This window comes from Tachyglossus aculeatus, chromosome 7 (genome assembly GCF_015852505.1).
Source record: "Tachyglossus aculeatus isolate mTacAcu1 chromosome 7, mTacAcu1.pri, whole genome shotgun sequence".
Taxonomy (NCBI): domain Eukaryota; kingdom Metazoa; phylum Chordata; class Mammalia; order Monotremata; family Tachyglossidae; genus Tachyglossus; species Tachyglossus aculeatus.
The window spans coordinates 41,187,806-41,209,779 of record NC_052072.1 but is presented as its reverse complement, the minus strand read 5'-3'; the positions used below and the strand labels follow the sequence as shown (position 1 = coordinate 41,209,779).

The window sequence follows — 21,974 nt, the reverse complement described above, 5'->3', positions numbered from 1 at the left end:
CCTCCCTCCCTCTCTCTCTCCCTCCCTCCCTCTCTCTCCCTTCCTCTCTCTCCCTCCCTCCCTTCCTCTCTCCCTCCCTTCCTCTCTCTCTGCCTCCCTCCCTTCCTCTCTCTCTCCGCCTCCCTCCCTTCCTCTCTCTCTCCCTCCTCTCCCTCCATCCCTCCCTCTCTCTCCCTTCCTCTCTCTCCCTCCCTCCCTTCCTCTCTCCCTCCCTTCCTCTCTCTCTGCCTCCCTCCCTTCCTCTCTCTCTCCGCCTCCCTCCCTTCCTCTCTCTCTCCCTCCTCTCCCTCCATCCCTCCCCCTCTCCCCCTCCCCTATCCCTCTCTCCCTTCCTCTTCCCCTCCCATCCCCCCTTTCCCCCTCCCCCTTTCCCCCCTCCCTCTCTTCCTCCCCCTCCCTCCCCCTCCCTCTCTCTCCCCCTCCCTCTCTCTCTCCCCCCCTCCCCCTCCCCCCCCTCCCCCTCCTCCCCCCTCCCCCTCCTCTCTCCTCCCCCTCCCTCTCTCTCTCCCCCTCCCTCTCTCTCTCCCCCTCCCTCCCTCTCCCTCTCCTCTCTCCTCCCCCTCCCTCTTCCTCCCGCTGGCTTTTGTTCCCGTCCTCGGCTCCGTCCCTCCGTCCCTCTGTCCGTCCGCCCCCGGCCTCGGCCTCCCCACCGCCCAGCGCCCGGACACCGAACCAAGCCCAGCCTCCCAACATGGCTGAAATCAGCATCGACCAGTCCAAGCTACCTGGAGTCAAAGAAGGTAAAGGGAGGAAGGAGGGGGGGAAAGAAAAAACCCCAAGCAACCCCTTTGTCCGCGGGCACGGGTCGGTGGGCGCCGTGCCCGCTGCGGGCCCGGGAGTTCAAGCGCCTTGGGTGGGGAGGGGGCTCGCCCCTGCTGCTCCAAGATGCACTGAGCGAGTTTAGCCCTGGGAAACTTTGGGACCCCCCCCACCCCCCCACGAGCCCCCTACCATCCCTGGAAACCCCGCAGCCGGGTGATGGTACGTGGGCCTGGTCATAATAGAATAATACTAATGATAAGGATAATTATTATCCCTGGTGAGGAAGGAGGAGGAAGAGGAGGGTAGGCCCTCCTTTGTACCGATACCACGTCCGTGTTTTGAAATGTGACCCTCATCCCTTTCCTGTTGTTGTCCAGTGTCTGGCCGGCATAGGAGTCGCCTTGCCGGCCAGCAAGACTGCCACCACCTTTCAAAGCTAAAGGGTAGCCATGAGACCGTAATAATAATAATAATAATGGCATTTGTTAAGCGCTTACTATGTAGAACGCACTGTTCTAAGCGCTGGGCTGGGGGGGATACAAGGTGATCAGGTTGTGAGGCCCACGTGGGGCTCACAGTCTTAATCCCCATTTTACAGATGAGGGAACTGAGGCTCAGAGAAGTTAGTGATCTGCCCAAGGTCACATGTGGCAGAGTCGGAATTCGAACCCATGACCTCCGACTCCCAAGTCCGGGCTCTTTTCACTGATCCACGCCGGTTCTGTATGCTTCCGGACCACCTTATGGGTCCGGAGATGAGTACCAGCCACCAAGAGCAGTCCATTACTGTTGTGACCAGGGAATGTGTCTACCTACTCTGTTACGGTGTACTCTTCCGAGAGTCTAATACAGTGCTCTGCATACAGTAAACACACAATAAATACCATTAATTGATTGATTGCAAGGCTGGGTGGGAAGCAGTAGGAAATAATAATAATAATGGCATTTATTAAGCACTTACTATGTGCAAAGCGCTAAGCACTGCTTGTTCCAAATCTCCAAGAAAATGTGGATCGATGCACTTGGTTGTAACAAAATCTGGTGTCCTCTGCCAAACTGTAAATGCATTTTTTAAAATTCTCCCTGGGAGTTCATCAGCTGGAGGCCAAGTGCCTCTTGTTGAAACAGAACAGTCGGGATCGTTGTGAAATTTCTGCGGTTTCAGGAAACACACCATTGAAAGAGAATGCATTGAGAATGGAGAGACTGTTTACTAACAAGTAGTCCATTTACCTATTCACTTATTGGCTTCCATTTCTGGGCTATTTGGCAGTTTTAATGACTTGAATGGCTTTGTGTGCTTGGGTCGGTTTTAGAATCCACAAGAAAAGAAGCAGCTGTTCACTTTCCCCCAGTCCACAGCATTGGGGCAGGGGAGTTGATGGGTCGGGTTGCTTTGTAAGGCTTGATCTGCCTTATTGTTTGTGAAGGGTGAGGGAGTCATGGCCTCTTCTCTTCAATCCCTCCTCCCTCCTCTAATTGCTAGAAATCTTCAAACTTTTCAGTTACCAAGTCAGTGTTAGAATAAGGACAGTATTGAAGGCATTGAAATGTAAACAAATGACATTTCCTCTGCTCCATCATCCCAGATCTGTCATCTTAGTAGTCATCCTAGGCTTCAAGGAGCACACTCACTAGCTCGCATACCACATTTTCACTGGAAAACTTATTTCCAGGAGAGTCTGGTGGTCCTAGATCCAGGCTTTGGAGGTCACTCTATCCATGCCACCGGTGACTTTTTTTTTTCCAGGAAAGAGCAGCACTGTGATCTGAATCGGGTCCTTCCTTATTTATATTAATAGTTGTCTCCCCATCTAGACTGTAAACTCAATGTGGGCAGGGAATGTGTTTAGTGTTATATTGTACTCTCCCAAGTGCTTAGTACAGTGTTAAGCACACAGTAACTGCTCAGTAAATATGATTGACTGTTGGGAATTTACAACATGGAATCTAGATGTCCCAGCTGAGAAAAGATTTCCTTGTTAGGATGCTTTTTTTTTTCTTTTGTTTTCTCAGGAACGGTGATCTCACTTAAGAACTCATTTAGGCAGAATTGAATTTTTGTGTGGTACCTCTCCAGTATTGTGACCTAATAGAGCAAGTTCTTTAGGCAGTGCAGTGACACTTTCAAAGTTCACGTGGCTCAGCTTTGTATGCTTTTACCTTTTCAGAATTTCTTCCCTATGCAGTCACGTAGCTTATTCCACCTTGTATCAGGCACTGTGCTAAACTCTGAGGTAGATGCAAGCTAATCTGGTTGGACACAGCCCCTGTCCCACGTGGAGCTCACAGTCTTAATCCCCTCTTTTACAGACGAGGTAAATGTGGCCCAGAGAAACTGTTACTTACGCAAGGCCACACAGCAGACAAGTGGCAGAGCCAGAATTAGAACCCATGAACTTCTGATTCCCAGGACCGAGCTCTTTCCACTACGTGACAGTGCTTCTCAAGTTCAGAGTGGGGGTGAATTTGCCCAATTGCAAGCAGAGATTGACATATCAATGCAAAATTTTTATTTCCAAGATTTACCATTTGGGTTGAATCGTGGGCCATCAAGTGAAAATGCAATAGTGGTTTAATGGAAAGGAAATTCAGCATGGATGCTTTACAGATTATTAAAACTATGGATTTTCTGGTTTGGGCAGTGATCAGGAAAACCTGAAAATCTTAGTGCTTTCATGAAGAGACTAGAAACATTGTTGCCAGAAGTTATGTACTCTGGGCCTGTTAAGAAACTATGCCACCTAATTGGGTGTGTCCTATTTTAATATACCTTGAAATTACAGCATCTAATGTTAGCAACCCCATTTGACCCTAAATAAAGGTAATACAGAAAGTGCTCAGAAAGCCCCCAAATGTTGGGAATCTTTGGCAAGTTTTAAAGGGAAACTCCCAATTCAGTTTGGGGAAATTGGTGACTCATTAAATGTCTTGGTGCTAGTAAGGTGGCTCCAAAACCTTTGGTTTTATCTACATGACTCAATTCCTAATAATGCTAGACATAGTTGCAGCATGAGGTTTGCTCCATGCAGTTTTGAATCCCAGACAGTTTCCTTTTAAATACTTTCTTCTTCTATGCCTTGCTTTGTCAGTCAGGTGCTGACCTGCAAGAATCTAAGAATTGTAGTGTCTTTTGTTGTGAGGCATGCATCTACTCCAGCCCTGCTCTCTGAACTGCAAATATTGTAATTATGGCATAGCTGGGTTTGGTAATGAAGCTCCAGACAATATAATTAGCTTATGGAGCAGCATTATAGGCAGCTTTTTAATGTACTACAATTTTTCTTCTCTCACACATTTTAAACTGGCTTTAAGAGGTTTTGAACAACGAACACCTCCATCTGTAATGATGTACACCCTCCTGTTGGATAGCAATGTAGCTACAGCCCTTTGCTACCAAACTTTAAAGCCTCTGAAGGATAGAGACTTTCCATGTACAGTTAAGATGGCAGAACATTTTTCCGTATAAAGGGTATTTCAGGTGAAATGATAGCCTAATTTTCACAAAGGAAATTGCAGAATTTAGAACATGTTTTTGTTGGTTATTAACAATTAACTGAAGTTGATTTTTAAGCTTTTTCTTGACTGGATTCAGAAGTCCCCGCTCCTTAGCTAATACACAGCATGCTCTTTTTAGTGCATGGGTCAGGGTAGATGTAACTACTGCACCTTTCTCAATTGTGATTGGGTGTAGATATTCTATCAGGTAAATTATGACTGACTGGACTGCTGTTCTAAAATATCTTATGTTGCCTCAAAGCAATCATCTTTAATCTTAAAACTTAATTGAATGTGTCCTAAATTTCAGTCTATAGCATAAAATAATCTTTCCCCAGGCTCTGCTAACCATGACCTTTATTAAATTCACACAATGAAAGCCACATGCCCATAGCTTCTTTTCTAAACAGCAGATGGAGAAAGCTAGTTTGCTTGTTCTATTTCTCAGCATTCTGTCCCATACTCTGCTTTTAAATCCTTCTGTAGAAAAAAAGCTGATATGCATTTTTTTAGCATATTAGCTATATGTGCTACTAGGTGTTTTTTTGTTTGTTGTTGTTTTTTTGAAGGCATTTTGTACTTTCCCAGGACACATACTGGCCAGGGGTTGAGGTCTAGACTTTTATATGGTCTTGGGCCTATGACCTTATCCCAATCAAGCTAATGAATTGGACACAGACCAAGTAAGATATCCGATCAGGCTGGAGCTGGGCTTATTCCTAGGTAAGAGTGGGATTTTTATCCTCTCCTTCACCTCTCTATGATAATAGTAGTATTTAAGTGCTTACTGTGTATTAAGCACTGAAGTAAGAACAGGTTAATTAGGTCAAACACAGTTCCTAACCCACTTGGGGCTGTAGTCTAAACGGAAGGGAGAACAGGCATTTGATTTCTGCGTGATGGATGAGGGAACAGAGATCCAGAGAAATTAAGTGATTTCCCCAAGATCCAAAAGCCAAGTGGCAGAGTCGAATTTAGGATTCCAGGTCCTCATTCATTCATTCATTCAATCGTATTTATTGAGCGCTTACTGTGTGCAGAGCACTGTACTAAGCACTTGGGAAGTACAAGTTGGCAACATATAGAGACGGTCCCTACCCAACAGTGGGCTCAAGTCTAGAAGGGACTCTCAGCCATGCTGCCTCACTCTTCTCTTCCACTATGTTGGGCCCCTCCTGAAATGCCTCTAGCAACTCTTTCCAAGGCCCTGTTAGTGGCTTCTCTGAATCTTTTCAAAGACTCCTTTTTCTGGTTATTACAGATTACACTTCATATAAGTTCTGTGTCCTTGCAGTCTGATGCCACAGATAGACCACTTAGTATCTTTTTCTTGTGTCAATCAATTGTATCTATTGAGTGCTTACCATTTGGAGAGCACTGGGCCATCCTGGACTCTTCCCCTGCCTGGAAAATTTATCTCAGTGGCTTGTATTATATCCACTCAAGCACTTAGTGCAGTGCTCTGCACATTGATGATGACTTTCATTCCAGTTCTAGATGTTCCAGGCCAGAAGAGATACTCCAAATTCTCATTCCATTCCTCTTTCTTGAAGGGTGAATGATTCACTGATGCTCAAGGGTACTTGATCCAGAAAGAATGTCCCCTGTGATGTGCCAGAGTCTACTCAGCCTTTCAACCCAGTTGAAATAAACTCTGGAGCTACTTAGGAGAACCTGGGACAGGGTAATGTCCTCAGAGTCCTAAAGCCGTGTGATTTCTCCCTTCCAAAGACAGACACGATTGGGATTCCCCACCAAGCCACTCTTACACTCCTATGTCTGCTACCCACCACGACTTCTCTCAAGAAAGCATCCCTCCTGAACAACAAAGGGAGGGGATCATTTGAGGTCTTGCAAGCCATTCTCTTTCTGAAGTTGGTTGCAAGAAGCTAGAAAGTGGAGTCCGGCCTCCCTCCCCTTCCGTGGATTTTTGGGAAACAGGTTTTCTCCACACCCTGGAGGTACCCGAGCCCATACTGAAGGAAGACCCAAAGGTCTGAGCCCGCAGCATTTTTTTACAGATCAATCAGTGGTATTTGTTGAGTGCTTACTGTGCAGAACACTGTGGTAAGTGGTCGATGAGGTGAAAGTATCCATAATGGGTTAACTAGGTAACAACAGCCCAAAAGTGTGTCATGCTCTTTAGTGGCATTTACTGAACACTCATTGTGTGCAGAGCATCGTACTAAATGCTTGGGAGAGTACAATATAACATATTCCCTGCCCACAGTGAGAAGCATTGTGGGCTACTGGATAGAGCACGGACCTGGGAATTAGAAGGACCTGTGTGCTATTCTGGCAATGCCACTTGTCTGCTGTGTGACCTTGGACAAATTCCTTCACTTCTCTGGGCCTCAGTTCCCTCATCTGTAAAATGGGGATTAAGACTGTGAGACCCATGTGGGACATGGACTGTGTACAACCTGATTAGCTTGTAGCTACTCCAGTGTTTAGTACAATGCCTGGCACATAGTAAGCACTTAACAATTACCATAAAAAAGAGTTTGCAGTCTAGTGCTTCTAATCCCAGACATCTTTCCCTTTTCTTTAACTCTTGACTCTTTTTCCCCAGGACATTTTTTACATTCCTGTTAGTGCCTTGGTGCACACCTTTTTCTAGTCTATTCCCCTCTTCTCCCAGGGACTCTCAGGTTCCAGATGTGCCCTCTGTGGAGTTACAGATGCCATGCATGACCATTTCCCCAACTCAGGGGTAGGAGTCTTGCTCCTCTGGGCTCCTAACCTCTGGACCCCAACATGCAGAACATTTCTGCCACGACCTGACTTAACAGGATTATTTCCTCATTCTACCCCTGAAATGGCTGATGGGTTTCTTCCCCATCTAATTGGCCCTCCTCCTCCTTTCCCAACCCTCCCCTGTTATTGGCTGTGTTCCCTTCTCTTAATCCTTCTAGTTCCCAATACTTCATCCTTAGGGAGAGGGTCCCCAGGACTGACTTTATTCCTTTTGCCTATTTCCATAGTTTCTCCTCCCATACTCCTTTGTGGGGTCAGCATGTGTCACCCTCATACCCCTGATGAGGTTTGAGATAAGACTCAGGCACACTGTTAAGAGTGATTTTTGAAGTTCAGGCAACTCCAGAAAAAAATATTTTAAGACTCAGTATAATCAGCTCTGTACAACCTTCACAGATGCTCCAGAAGGCATCTTCTGAGATGCTTTAGGCTGTTGGGCTAGAGAAGCAGTGTGGTCTAGAGGAAAGAGGGCAAGGGAATCAGAAGACCTGGGTTCTAATCCAGGTGCCACCATGTACCTGCTGTGTGACCTTGGACAAATCACATAACTTCCCTACATCTCTGTTCCCTCATCTACAATACCTGGTCTTCCTCCTACCTAGACTGTGAGTCCCATGTGGAACCCAATTTACTTGTATCTACCCCAGTGCTTAGTACAGTACTTGGCACATAGTAAGCACTTACCATATTTATTATTAGTAGTATTATTACTATTATGCCCAAATATGACTCCTCGCTTATCCAGGACCAGATTCAGTGAAGCAGACAAATCTCTATCTAGGTATTCAGCACAAGCCCTTATCTTTTAGATTGTGAGCCCTCACAAGTATCAGGGACCACATCAAATTCCCACCTGTGTATTCTTTACCAGTACTTAGTACAATGCTCTGTACACAATAAGTGCATAATAAATACTATTATGAATACTGTGTGGAAACCTGATCAAAATGTTTTGATTCATTCAGACCTCTGTTTTAAGTAACACTCCCCAGAAAATTCTGAGGAGCCTAAACTTAATCGAGAGGTTTTTGGGATCCGTGGGAGATTGTATCAGTGAGCGGGTTTTTCGGGTTGTTTGAATAATCATCTTGTCATATAGTGATTTTTTTCATCAATGAATAATTTATTCTTACTAATTCCAGCCCACCTACAGGAATAATGTGTCTAAAAATACCACCAGGCCCTAAGCTGTAGGGGTTGCTTTTTAACAGTACTTTCTAGTCTTTTTTTTTTGAGACAACCACCTAGATATTTGACCTTTGTTCTCTACCATATAAGGTCCTCCAGTGGAGCAGAGTGTAAAGCAGTAGAATTAAAACAACATTTATTGGGTCAAAACAAACTCAACTGACTTTATCCTAAAGAGACCCAATAATTAGCTAAAGAAAACAAACAAGCCAACCAATTACTCACATTCTCTTGGAAAAACAAATGCCACGGTGGTTTAACTAAAGGATTTGAGGCGAAACCAGTTGTAGTTTATCGTTAACACTAGTGTACTAATTCTGGTAGTATGGGATACCACTGGTAGAAAAATAATGACTTAAGGGAGACAAGCCAAATGCATATCTCAGCTGCATATGGCCCCTTGAGAGGTTCTCTGTGTCTGGAAGTCTCCTGCAGGACCACTGCCCAAATCAGGGAGGCTGTTGGGCTACGTGTCCACTCCTTCTGGAGCCTGGCAACTGCTCTTTTTCAGAGTGCCTGGTCAAAGAGGGGCCCCCAAATCCTGGACAACCTGGAAAGCAAGAGCAGCAGCTGCAGCCTCAGCCCCATCACCTGGGAGCACAGACAGAACTGTAATACTCAGTCATAGAGGGGTTAGTCACAGATGGGCCCTGCACTTCCTCCTCCAGCTGCTATCATTGCTGTCTTAAAGGAAAGTCTTCAGGGGAGGGGGTGGGGCAGTGTGTGTCTGTGTTTGTGTGTGTGTGTGTGTTTGTCTAATAATAAGCATTGTGGTATTTGTTAACTCCTTATTATGTGGCGGGAACTGTACTAAGAGCTGGAATGGATATAAACTAATTGGGTTGGACACAGCCCTGTCCCATGTGAGGCTCAAAGTCTCAATCCCTGTTTTACAGATGAGGTAACTGAGGTACAGAGAAATTAAGTGACTTGCCCAAGGTCACACGGAAGACAAGTGGCAGAGCCAGGATTAGAACCCATGCCCTATTGATTTTCAGGCTTATGCTCAATCTGCTAGGCCATACTGCTTCTCTCTAGACCATGCTGTGTGCATGCTCCCATCTCCATTTCTTTGGCTTGGTCTTTCCCTCTGAATCTCATTCTGGTTTTCTTCCTTCCAGTGTTTTTCTCTGTCCTAATCTTTTTAAAAAATTTTTTTTGGAATTTGTTAAGCCCTTACTATGTGTCAAACACTGTTCTAAACACTGAGGTAGATACAAGTTAATTAGGTTGGACACAGTCCCTGCCCTTCATGGGGCTCACAGTCTTAATAGGACGGAGAAGAAAAGTGAGATACGGAGATGTTAAGTGACTTCCCAAGGTCACACAGCAAGCATATGGCAAAGCTGGGATTAGAGCCCAAATCTTATGATGCTCAGGCCCATGCTCTTTCCACTATGCCATGTTGCTTCAATCTTAGACTACTGTCAACACTGTGTATCAATCCACTGTATTTACTGAGTGCTTACTGTGTGCAGAACACTGAGCAAAACGTTTGGGAGTACAATTTGTTATATATTATAAATTATTTATATTAATTTCTGTCTCCCCCTGTAGACTGTAAGCTCAATATGGACAGGGAATGTTTCTGTTAATTCTGTTGTATTGCACTCCCTCAAGTGCTTAGTGCAATGCTCTGCACATAGTAAGCGCTCAAATACCATTGATTGAAATATAACAGCTGATAGGCATTACTACCTGATCACCTTGTATCCCCCCAGTGCTTCACACATAGCAAGCGCATAGCAAGTGCCATCATTATTATTATTAAAGTCACATCTCCTCCAAGAGGCCTTTCCGATTAAGCCGTCTTTTCCCCAGCTTGCTCTCCCTTGTGTGTTGCCTATGCACTTCAATCTGTGACCTTTGGGCATTTGATATTTGCCCCACTCCCAATTCCACAACACTTACAGACATATCTTTAAATTATTTATTATAAATTAAGTACTTATTCATATTACTATCTGTTTCCCCCTCTAGACTCTAACCTCTGAATGGGCAGTGAATGGGTTTGCTAATGTGTGCTAATGTGTTTGCTAATGTATTGTACTCTCCCAAGCGCTTACTACAGTGCTTTTCACATAAGTGCTCAATAAATGATTAATTGCTGTTTCCTGCCCACCGTGAGCTTACAGTCTATAATACAGTCTAGAGCCTACTGTCTGCATTCTGTTTTCATGAGTGTGCATGAAAATAATTGAGAGGTAAGATACAGTAAAAAAGGGTTTTGGAGAAATAGAATGAAAGTGCAGGCAGTAGGTTGGCCTATTTGTGGATACTGAGGAATCATCTAATGAAGGCACTCCATGTAACTCAGAGGCTTCCCGCAGACTGTGAAGTCCTGAGTTGTCCTATTGTCTTATGCTGTTGAGTCATCTTCAGTCCTTAGGGATTCCATGGACACATCTCTCCCAAAATGCCCCACCTCTATCTACAATCATTCTGGTAGTGTAACGATAGAGTTTTCTTGGTAAAAGTATGGAAGTGGTTTACCCATTGCCTCTTTCCACCCAGTAAACCTGAGTCTCTGCCTCAAATCTCTCCCATGATGCTGCTGCCCAGCACAGGTGAGTTTTGATTACTCTACCTGTAAGCAAACCTTCTCCAGCTGCATGTAGATGCTTATTTGTTGCTCCAGTGGAATTTAAAAACAACTCTACATAGACATTCTACTCACAAGTGTGGACTGCTTTTAAGAAGCCCATCCTGCATTGAAAGGTAAATACAGAAGCTCTCAGTTTTTAAATGCCGCTTATTACTAATCAGGAGTATTTGAGTGCTTACTTTGTGCAGAGCACTTTATTGAGCACTTGGGAGAGTACAGTAGCATTAGTAGATGCTCTCTGGAGCATCCGTTCAAGCTTGTGAGACAGGCACTAGCAGCAGTTACAGGTAAGGGAAAGTTTCTATGGGGTAGAGTATAAATATGTGTATGTAATTGCTGTGATACAACATGCCAAGCCCGTACTAAGTGCTGGGATAGGTACAAGATGATCAGGTCAAATACATTCTCTGTCCCACATGGGGCTCTCAGTACAAGTATTGTAGAGAAGGAGAGACGTTAGAGCCGGAGAGGTAGGTTTGGGAATCATCTGCCTAGAGATGGTAGTGGAAGAAGTGAAGGTGAATTAGATCTCCAGGTAGATGGAGAATAGAAGGGGACTCAGAACTGAACAGAAGCAGCATGGCTCAGTGGAAAGAGCGTGGGCTTTGGAGTCAGAGGTCATGGGTTCAAATCCCGGCCCCGCCAATTGTCAGCTGTGTGCCTTTGGGCAAGTCACTTAACTTTTCTGTGCCTCAGTTACCTCATCCGTATAATGGGGATTAAGACTGTGAGCCCCCTGTGGGACAACCTGATCATCTTGTAACCTCCCAAGTGCTTAGAACAGAGCTTTGCACATGGTATGCGCATCAGGCAGAAACTCCTCACCCTGGGCTTCAAGGCTCTCCATCACCTCGCCCCCTCCTACCTCACCTCCCTTCTCTCCTTCTACAGCCCAGTCCGCACCCTCCGCTCCTCCACCACTGATCTCCTCACCGTACCTCGCTCTCGCCTGTCCCGCCATCGACCCCCGGCCCACGTCACCCCCCGGGCCTGGAATGCCCTCCCTCTGCCCATCCACCAAGCTAGCTCTCTTCCTCCCTTCAAGGCCCTGCTGAGAGCTCACCTCCTCCAGGAGGCCTTCCCAGACTGAGCCCCTTCCTTCCTCTCCCCCTCGTCCCACTCTCCATCCCCCCCATCTTACCTCCTTCCCTTCCCCACAGCACCTGTATATATGTATATATGTTTGTACATATTTTTTACTCTATTTATTTATTTATTTATTTATTCTGTTTGTACATATCTATTCTATTTTAATTTGTTAGTATGTTTGGTTTTGTTCTCTGTCTCCCCCTTTTAGACTGTGAGCCCACTGTTGGGTAGGGACTGTCTCTATATGTTGATTGATTACCTTAAAACCAATGGTTAGGATTCCTGCTTGGTATGGAGAGGATTGGACAACCTTGGAGGTTTTAATATTTTAAATTATGCCATAGTTTTGGGCAAAACAGAGATAAAAACACCCCAAACTTATAGTGAAATAGGATGTTTTTAAAATGAGCCTTTTTGCTGCATCATGTTCTGCTTTTCAATTTAATTTCTCTAGCCCCTCATCTTATGAAGCAGAGCTAATTAACTCCCAGTATTTGATGCTTTGTTGATAGCAAGCATTGCATCTTGATTCAGTGGAAAGATCCCGGGCTTGGGAGAGGTTGTGGGTTCTAATAGCGGCTCCGCCACTTCTCAGATGTGTGACTTTGGGAAGTCACTTGACTTCTCTGGGCCTCAGTTACCTCATCTGTCAAATGGGGTTGAAGACTGTGAGCCCCACGTGGGACAACCTGATTACCTTGTATCTACTCCAGTGTTTAGAACAGTGCTTGGCACATAGGAAGCACTTAGCAAATACCATAATTATTATTATTATTGCCTACCTTAATGCTGTTCTTCGCTAGTCAAATGCTAGATATGTGAGTCTCCTTTGACTTATTTGGCTTTAGTCTTTGAAAGTGTGATTCAGCAAGGCTGAGTTACATTTCATTAACTCTTTAAAACATTGTATAGCATCAAAGTGTGAATGGTTCAACAGATGTTAGATCTCTTCCACTCTTAAGCCAGTAGTTTTGTTGATTCAGAGAGTATTATTTCACAGGTTGGGTGACAATATTACTATTAGTAAGCACAATTACGTTTGAACACTGCTGATGAAGTAGTCACTAAACACCATGCCTGTTCTGGTCTGTGTTTTTTTTGTATTTTTCATGTTTATATTTTTCTGTCGTATGTGTTTGTTTTCTTTACGTTACTAGTTATATGACTGCCTGAGTAAAGCCTTACTGAAAGCACATCTCCTCCAAGACGCCTTCCCCACCTAGGCTCTCATTTCCTCTTCTCCCACTTCCTTTAATATCACTTTTACACTTGGTTTTACCCTCTTTGTTCACCCTTTCCTCAGTCCCACGGCCCTTATATATGTAACTACAATTTATTTATATTCTTCCCCTCGACTGTAAGCTTGTCTTCGGCAGGGAATGTTTTCTACCAACCATGTTATATTGTGCTTAGTAGAGTGCTCTGCACACTTTGCGCACTCAGTAAATGCAATTGATTTATGTATCTTCTTTCCCCCACATTTGACTGAATGTGTGTTGTTTTAGTAACTCCGCAGTGTCTGCCCAGTTCAGTTCTTTGGACTTAATGGATAGTAAGTGAATCCAGTGCCTATCTACTAAGGAATTACTCACCCCTGTCATTATTGTTCAAAGAAGATCTGTCATTATTGTTCAAAGAAGTTGTGTCTAATGGGGTTCTATCTAAATAAGGGGCTTTGGTTTATTTTTTTCAGTGCTTCCATTCTATGAATTCTGTAGTCATAGTAGTAATGGTATTTATTTAGTGCTTACTATTTGCAAAGCATTGCACTATGTGCCAAGAAAGTACTACAGAGTGAGCTATATGCAGATTACTCTTTAAAACAGTACTGTGGTTTATATATGCAGACACTGTTTTCATGGCCTAGTTCCCACATAGCTGACCAAATACCTTCGCCTAAAATTGTGCAGCTCCCTTTCCAGCTTATGTCTGAGGCCTCAGGGCCTTTGTGCCCTCAGAATTGTGTTCTGCATTAGGTTCATCCCATTTCTGTTCACCATATTGTGGTTATTTCAACATTGCTCAAGAGGTATGATAATCATTGCATCATTGCATGTAGCCTGCCTGGCAGCATTCCAGGGACCACACTGTTGGTAATCCTATCTTGCCCTCAAGTACAGCCCAGAAGTGACAGCCATGAAAATACTGGAGAGCCAGATTTGAGGTCCAAGTCCAACTGCCATATAGAGGGTGGAACTCTACAGCTCACAGTTCAGCTGATTTTTAGCACAAGGGCAGGTCCTTTCATTTTTCTTGTATTTTTTCTGATTTTATGGGCCTCAAATTATTCAATATTTTTCTTTCAGATACTTGAGGAAAGGTGGATTTTTAGCCATTTGGTGGCCTTACAATCCCATAAAGCTCTCAAATTTATAAAATGCATTCAGTTGTATTATTGAGCACTTACTGTATTCGGAGCACTGTACTAAGTGCTAGGGAAAGTATAGTACAACAATAAATAGACACATTCCTTGCCCTGCCTGGTGAACTTACAGTCTGGAGGACAAGCTATATACGCTTGTTGTGGGCAGAGAACGCATCTATTAATTCTGTTTTATTGTAATCTCCTAAGCACTTTGTACAGTGCTGTGCACATAGTAAAGGCTCAGTAAATACCATTCAATCAATCAATCAATTGTATTTATTGAGCGCTTACTATGTGCAGAGCACTGTACTAAGCACTTGGGAAGTACAAATTGGCAACACATAGAGACAGTCCCTACCCAACAGTGGGCTCACAGTCTAAAAGGGGGAGACAGAGAACAGAACCAAACATACCAACAAAATAAAATAAATAGGATAGAAATGTACAAGTAAAATAAATAAATAAATAAATAAATAGAGTAATAAATATGTACAACCATATATACATATATACAGGTGCTGTGGGGAAGGGAAGGAGGTAAGATGGGGGGATGGAGAGGGGGACGAGGGGGAGAGGAAGGAAGGGGCTCAGTCTGGGAAGGCCTCCTGGAGGAGGTGAGCTCTCAGCAGGGCCTTGAAGGGAGGAAGAGAGCTAGCTTGGCGGAGTGGCAGAAGGAGGGCATTCCAGGCCCGGGGGATGACGTGGGCTGGGGGTCGACGGCGGGACAGGCGAGAACGAGGTACAGTGAGGAGATTAGCGGTGGAGGAGCGGAGGTTGCGGGCTGGGCAGTAGAAGGAGAGAAGGGAGGTGAGGTAGGAGGGGGCGAGGTGATGGAGAGCCTTGAAGCCCAGGGTGAGGAGTTTCTGCCTGATGCGCAGATTGATTGGTAGCCACTGGAGATTTTTGAGGAGGGGAGTAATATGCCCAGAGCGTTTTTGGACAAAGATAATCCGGGCAGCAGCATGAAGTATGGATTGAAGTGGAGAGAGACACGAGGATGGGAGATCAGAGAGAAGGCTGGTGCAGTAGTCCAGACGGGATAGGATGAGAGCTTGAATGAGCAGGGTAGCAGTTTGGATGGAGAGGAAAGGGCGGATCTTGGCAATGTTGCGGAGCTGAGACCGGCAGGTTTTGGTGACGGCTTGGATGTGAGGGGTGAATGAGAGAGCGGAGTTGAGGATGACACCAAGGTTGCGGGCTGTGAGACGGGAAGGATGGTAGTGCCGTCAACAGAGATGGGAAAGTCAGGGAGAGGACAAGGTTTGGGAGGGAAGACAAGGAGCTCAGTCTTCGACATGTTGAGCTTTAGGTGGCGGGCGGACATCCAGATGGAGATGTCCTGAAGGCAGGAGGAGATGCGAGCCTGGAGGGAGGGGGAGAGAGCAGGGGCAGAGATGTAGATCTGGGTGTCATCAGCGTAGAGATGATAGTTGAAGCCGTGGGAGCGAATGAGGTCACCAAGGGAGTGAGTGTAGATTGAGAACAGAAGGGGACCAAGCACTGAACCAGTGGGGAAGGGTGTGGTAGTTTGGAGGGTCATTCCTGTTCTGTTCCCTCCCCTTCCCAGAGTCCTTTCTCCTGGAACTTTTCCCAGACCTTTCCCAACTAGCTGAAGATGCAACTTGCATGTTTCCCTGCTGGATCCATGTCTGTTTCCCATTTCCTCCCTAGCTGGAATTACTCTCCCTAGGCCTCCCACCTTCCATTCTTCAGCATCTCAGAGTAGCCTACAAGGGTTTTCCAAACTCACTGGGGCTTCTTGTGACCTCTCCTCTGCCTGAAACTCCCCATTTGGGGATTTCCTTTCCTTTCCTAGAATTTTGGATCTGGCTGAAGCTTGAGGACCAATTGGTGGGGAGGGGGGCGTGTGTGTATGTGTGTGTCCGTCTGTCCCATGTGCCCATGAACTATTTTTGAGATTCCATCCAGAAAGGAGGGAAAAATATATATTGGTGATAGCGTCTTGCTAATTTCCTAAAAGATAGCGTAGCCTTCTTGATTCATGTTTATACTTCGTATCAATCGTGGAATTACACAAGGTCCCTGTTCAGTGAACTTTAACAAAAATGTTGAAGACTTCCTGCCCCTGAGACATATGTGCCTAATGCTGCTTCAGCTAAGATTTGCTGTTTTTCCCCCTCCCATCACTTGGGCTGTGCAGTTGCACAAATGTGAAAACAGCTGCAGAACAGATTGGTGCAGGTCAAATGGGATAGAACACCCAACAGTCTTTTTTCTTCTTCTTCTTGCCAATCTGGCAGAGTTTAACAGGGCTTACAATTTCATTTCAAAGGAACAATGCAGAGAACCTTCTGTGCTTCTCTGCATCCCATAATTCATGGCTTCATGCTGATCGAACACAAGGGCAGGGATACTCTCTGTTTTGACTTTGGAAGTTCCATTTTCCCTTGAGAGGGACTCTTTTCAAACTATTCCCTGTGAATTACTAGGAAGGACAAAAATCTAGCATAGATTTATTAGTATCTTTGAATGAGAGAACTTGGCTGTTCTCCAAAAGGATCATGTCAGATAGTGAAGAGTTAGGGTGATCTTTGATAGTGTGACCTTGGGCAGGTCATTTAACTTCTCTGTGCCTTGGTTTCCTCATGTGTATAATGGTGTATTTGTACCTGTTTCTCCCTGTCACTTAGACTCTGTCACCCAAGTGGGACACAGACTGTGACCAACCTGATTATCTTGTATTTACCTCTATATTGTGTTTGTTATATAGTGACTGCTTAATAAATACCACCAGTATTAATTACTATAAAGATCTCTAGGTCATGCTCTCCAAAAGAAGTTTTCTAAGATACTAGGCTGTCTAGATCCAGAGAGTTCAGATCTATTCTGTGCTGGTAACTATCAAACTCCACTCTTGGGCGTCGTTTGAATACTTGAGCCAGACCTCCCAGTTTAAAGTTTTCTCTTATATGAGAAATTGATGTTTAGGGGATGGGTTCTTCGAAGCCCAAAGCTGAGGAGGAGGATAAAATGGATCTTCCCCTTTTATAACTTATTCCCAGCAGTCAGTCTTTTGATGCTGTACTTCTCTATAGATGAACAGAGACTTTGACACATTTTGAATGAATGAGCAGAGTGCTAGCTCAGGTCTGCTTCTGACTGATGCCAGGATTCAGTGGTGAACTTTACTTTTGATACCTCAATTTTCCAACTCTACTACAGTTTTTGTTTTTGCTACGTGAATATTGGATGAGCACAAGTTTGAAAACCTGCTCAATAACAGGAAAATGTCCCTAAACAAGCCATATTTAAAATATTTTGGAGGTTCTTAGTGATTTTTTTGAAAGAAATATGAAAATGTAGTTATGACTGGAATCCAGATATCTTTCAGGGTTGGGCTTATGTGTATATTGCTTCCTTCATTAACCATGGCTATCAATCAGGGAATGAATTTGAGTGCTTGGTGTGTGTAGAGCATTGTATTAAGTTCTTGGGAGAGTATAGTACAATAGTCTTGATAGGCACACTCCCAGCCTATAAGGAGCTCGCAGTCTAAATGGGGAGATAGACAAGATAGACAATATAAATAAATTACAGATAATGTACAAAATGTGCATATGCACATATGCTGATATACATTGTCATGATTTATATTAATGTAATAGCACATTGGTTTTTCTCCATTACAAACTAATACCTACAAAATTAAGGTTCAGATTTTGTCATACAGGGTATTGGACCTCTATTAATGTTTTACATTAAAAAAATGGTTTTAAAATTCATAGTGCTGTTGTTCATAAGGTAAAGGACAATAAATGATTTCATAAGGGAATTCAAAGAATGAAATTAGAGGTTAAGAAACGAAAAACATTTTTCATCCAAGAAGAAATTCTTCATGCCAAAGACCAATAAATAGGGTAACTTGGAATAATGACAGTATAATGATGTTATTCAGTGTTTGCTTGTTGTTGGAATAGATATAGCATAATGAGATTGGACATAGTTCCTGTCCCACTTGTGCTCACTGCCTAAGAGGGAGAGAGAACTGGTGTTTTATTCCCATTTTTCGATGAGGAAATTGAGGTGAAGTAAGCTATGACTTTCCCAAGGTCACACAGTAGATAAGTGGCAGAACCAGGAATCAAGTCTGAGTCTTCTGACCCTGTTCTCATGTGTTTTCCTCCAGGATTTGAGTCCAAGTCTTCTGTCTTCTGGTCCCATGTGTTTTCCTCTAGGTCATGCTGTTGGTCTGTTGCTTTTTCTTTTTCTTCTTCACAAAGGCCTGATTTAGTGGGTAGACATGGAAATGAGCACCAACCCCCTCTTTTTTTTTTTTACTATATGTCCTCTAGATATAAATATATTAAATTTTCTTCCATTGTCTTGACTGGCAGCTGAAAGTAGTTGACAGTGATTTTGGCCAATTTCTCCTCTGCGATTCTAAGAATTTAGAGCAGAGGTTGGAGAGCCAAGCAATGTAGGTCATCCCATACCCTGGGACCAAGAAGGACTGAATGGGTCTAGTGATGTAGACTGGAAGAAGGGTTTTTTTTTTTAACTCCCCTCAGAAGATCATTGACCTAATCAATTGATCAGTGGTATTCACTGAGTGCAATCTGTGTGCAGAGCATTGTGCTAAGTGCTTGGAAAAGTACAATATAATAGAGCTGAAAGACTTGATCCCTGCCCACAAAGATCTTATTAGGGTACAGGGAGAGAGTGACAGACATCAAAATGCATTACTGATAGGGGAAATAATCCAGTTTAAGGATATTCATATAGTGTAGTGGTCCTGGAGTATCAAAGTACTTAAGACCTAATTTGAGTCTCAGGATCATGGTACAGTAATTTAAATCCTCAGTGGAAGTGAGAGGTGGTGACCAAGAGCCACCCGTTCTCTTGGGGAACCCAATGATGGGTCTGATCTGAAACCCCAGAATCCATGTGAGTCCCAATCCGATCCATTTCCTACTGCTTCAGGCAGAGAAACAGCAGGCCCAAATCCAAGAGGAAAGTTATCTTAGCTACTGTTTACAGTCTAAAGAGGGTGGTAAACAAGGATTTAATCCCCAATTTATGGATGAGGAAGTGAAGCCCAGTGAAGTTAAGTGACTTACCCAAGGTCATACAGCAGGCAAGTGACAGAACTGGGATTTGAACCCAAGTCTCCTGACTACTAGGCCTATAGTCTTTCCACTTTCCCTGGGGTAATCTTCAGTCATTCATTCATTAATTCATTAATTCATTCAATCATATTTATTGAGCGCTTACTGTGGGCAGAGCACTGTACTAAGTGCTTGGGAAGTACAAGTTGGCAACATAACTAACTTTATTTTAACTTTACATACACATCCGGCCTGAAATAGTTTATGGGCTGGATCTTTGGTATGTTCTATGTTTAAATGTAAGCATTGTCTTCATTTTATTAAAATTTCCATTTGATATTCTTTCTTTTATAGTCCAGATTTAAACTTCTTTCAGGATGTATGCAAAATGACCAGAAGATTAGTTTTAGTTTAGAAAAGGAAAAGAAAGTGAGGCAGAAAGGGTAAAAAGGTGTTTTATCAGCAGGTTCTGCTTTTCAGATTTGCATGTTACCCCAGATGTGCTTTTGCTTCCTCCACTGGGGCATTACACTGTGAAGCCCAAGTATTCTTAAGAGTCTGATGAAAGCCAAATTCAGCAATAGCAAGCAGGCAAGTCTGTGCCACAAAATCCTTAGATTAACTGAATTTATGGTCACAGTTTAAAAGTATTAGTGGGGCCACAATTTTTTAATGGTATTTAAGTGCTTACTATGTGCCAGGCACTGTACTAAGCACTGGGGAAGATACAAGCTAATCAAACTGGATGCAGTCCATGTCCCACATAGGGTTTACAGCCTTAATCCCCATTTTCCAGGTTAGGTAATTGAAGCATAAAGAAATGAGGTTAATTATGATGGTCTTTGTTAAGCAATTACTATGTGCCAGGGACTGTACTGAGCTCTTGGGTGGATACAAGCAAATCGGGTTGGACACAGTCCCTGTCCCACATGGGGCTCAGAGTGCCAATCCCTATTTTACAGATTAGATAACTGAGGCACAGCGATTAGTGGAGGAGCTGGGATTAGGACCCAGGTTCTTCTAAATACTAGGCCTATGCTGTCTCCACTAGACCACACTACTTCTCTAATTGTTGTTAAGGGTTTTTTGGCCTGATATGGAGAACATCAGGCAATTATTTAGGTGATTACTAGAACCCAGAGACCTGTAAAACTCTTGTCATCATCCTCATCTCATCAGAACTCATTTTCCCATCAAAACCCTTTCCTTGCCTCTACCTGAGGTTTCCATCACTGATGACAGCACCACCACCACCTTCCCTGTCTCACAAGCCTGCAGCCTTAGCATTTTCCTAGACTCATCTTTCTTATTCTATCTGCATATTGTCAGTCACCAAATACTGTTGCTTCCTCCTTCACAGTATCTCCAGAATACACCCTTCCACTCCATCCAAACTGCTAGCATGCTACTCCAGGCACTTATCATGTATTTTCTAGAAAAAAAAAACCTAACCCTAAACCTCTCTAATCTTGTTGTGCACACATCTCAGACTTCGGAAACCTCCAAAGGTTGCTTGTCCAGCTATGAATGAAGCAGAAACTCCTCAACATCAGCTTTTAGGCACTCAATCATCTCTCTCCTTCCTAGCTATCCTTGCTGCTCTCCCATTACAACCCAAGCCCATTCACTTCCCTCCTCTCACGCCAACCTACTTACGGCCCCTCAATCAATCAATCAGTTTATTGAGCACTTACTATGTGCAGAGCAGTGTACTAAGCTCTTGGGAGAGTACAGTACAACAATTAGTGGATATGTTCTCTGCCCATAATGAGCTTACTGTCTAGGGGAGGAGATAGACATTAATATGAATAAATGTGTTGTGAGGTTGGGGATGGGGTGAATATCAAGTATCCAAAGGTCACAGATTGAATTAATTTCTCATCTTTGAACCCTTGCTCATCCCCTCCATCCTGCCTGGACTCCCTCCCCCTTTATATCCGGTAATCAGAACTTTCCCCATCTTCAAAGCCCTACTAACATCATATCTCGCCAGGAAGACTTAACTTATTCCCCCCTAAGCATTTCAGTATTCATCCCTATCCCCAGAGCACTTTACTCCAGCGTACTTATGTATGTATCCTTATACTCTGCTTCTTCCCCTATCCATAATTTATTTTTATCATGTATCTCCCTCCACTAGAATGTAACCTCCTTGTGGAAAGGGATCACATCAACTCTATTCTACTCTCCCAAGTGTTTAATACAGTGCTTTGCCACAGTAAGCGTGCAATAAATTCCATTGTTCGAGTGATTGGTATTGAGCACATTACAAAAGTATTCTCCATCATCTGTTATTCTTTAACTTTCTGGAGAAATTTATAAAGATTTAAGGCTAGACCATAGTATTGTGACTAGTAGTGTCAGAAGTCAAAGTGCCTCGTCAGCAGAGGTGGGAGAAAGCTGGTATGCCATACCAGTAAAACAATGTGCCAGAATGCTTTTCTGTACAGTTGTTTATTTTTCGCACCGAACCTCCCTCCAGCCGACCCCTAGCTCATTGGGTGGGACGGACTTCATAGTGACCTGGGAGGAGAGTGATCCTTGGCCATGTTGGCAGCGCTCCCCAGGGTGGCCTGGACTCTTGTGGTGCCCCCTGCCCAAGCTCCATTCATTCATTCATTCATGAAAGCGTATTTATTGAGCG

The 21,974-nt window shown here is 43.9% G+C and overlaps 1 protein-coding gene across 2 annotated transcripts in view; it reads left to right on the top strand.

Annotated features, from left to right (window-relative positions):
* Positions 1-578: 578 nt before the first annotated feature.
* CCDC50 (coiled-coil domain containing 50) overlaps positions 579-21,974 on the top strand; it is an 87,962-nt gene continuing 66,566 nt past the window's right edge. For both annotated transcript variants that reach the window (XM_038749825.1, XM_038749823.1), the window contains exon 1: positions 579-740. In XM_038749825.1, the coding sequence (XP_038605753.1) occupies positions 692-740 (49 nt within the window). In that variant the 5' untranslated portion in view covers positions 579-691. The remainder of the gene's footprint in view (positions 741-21,974) is intronic.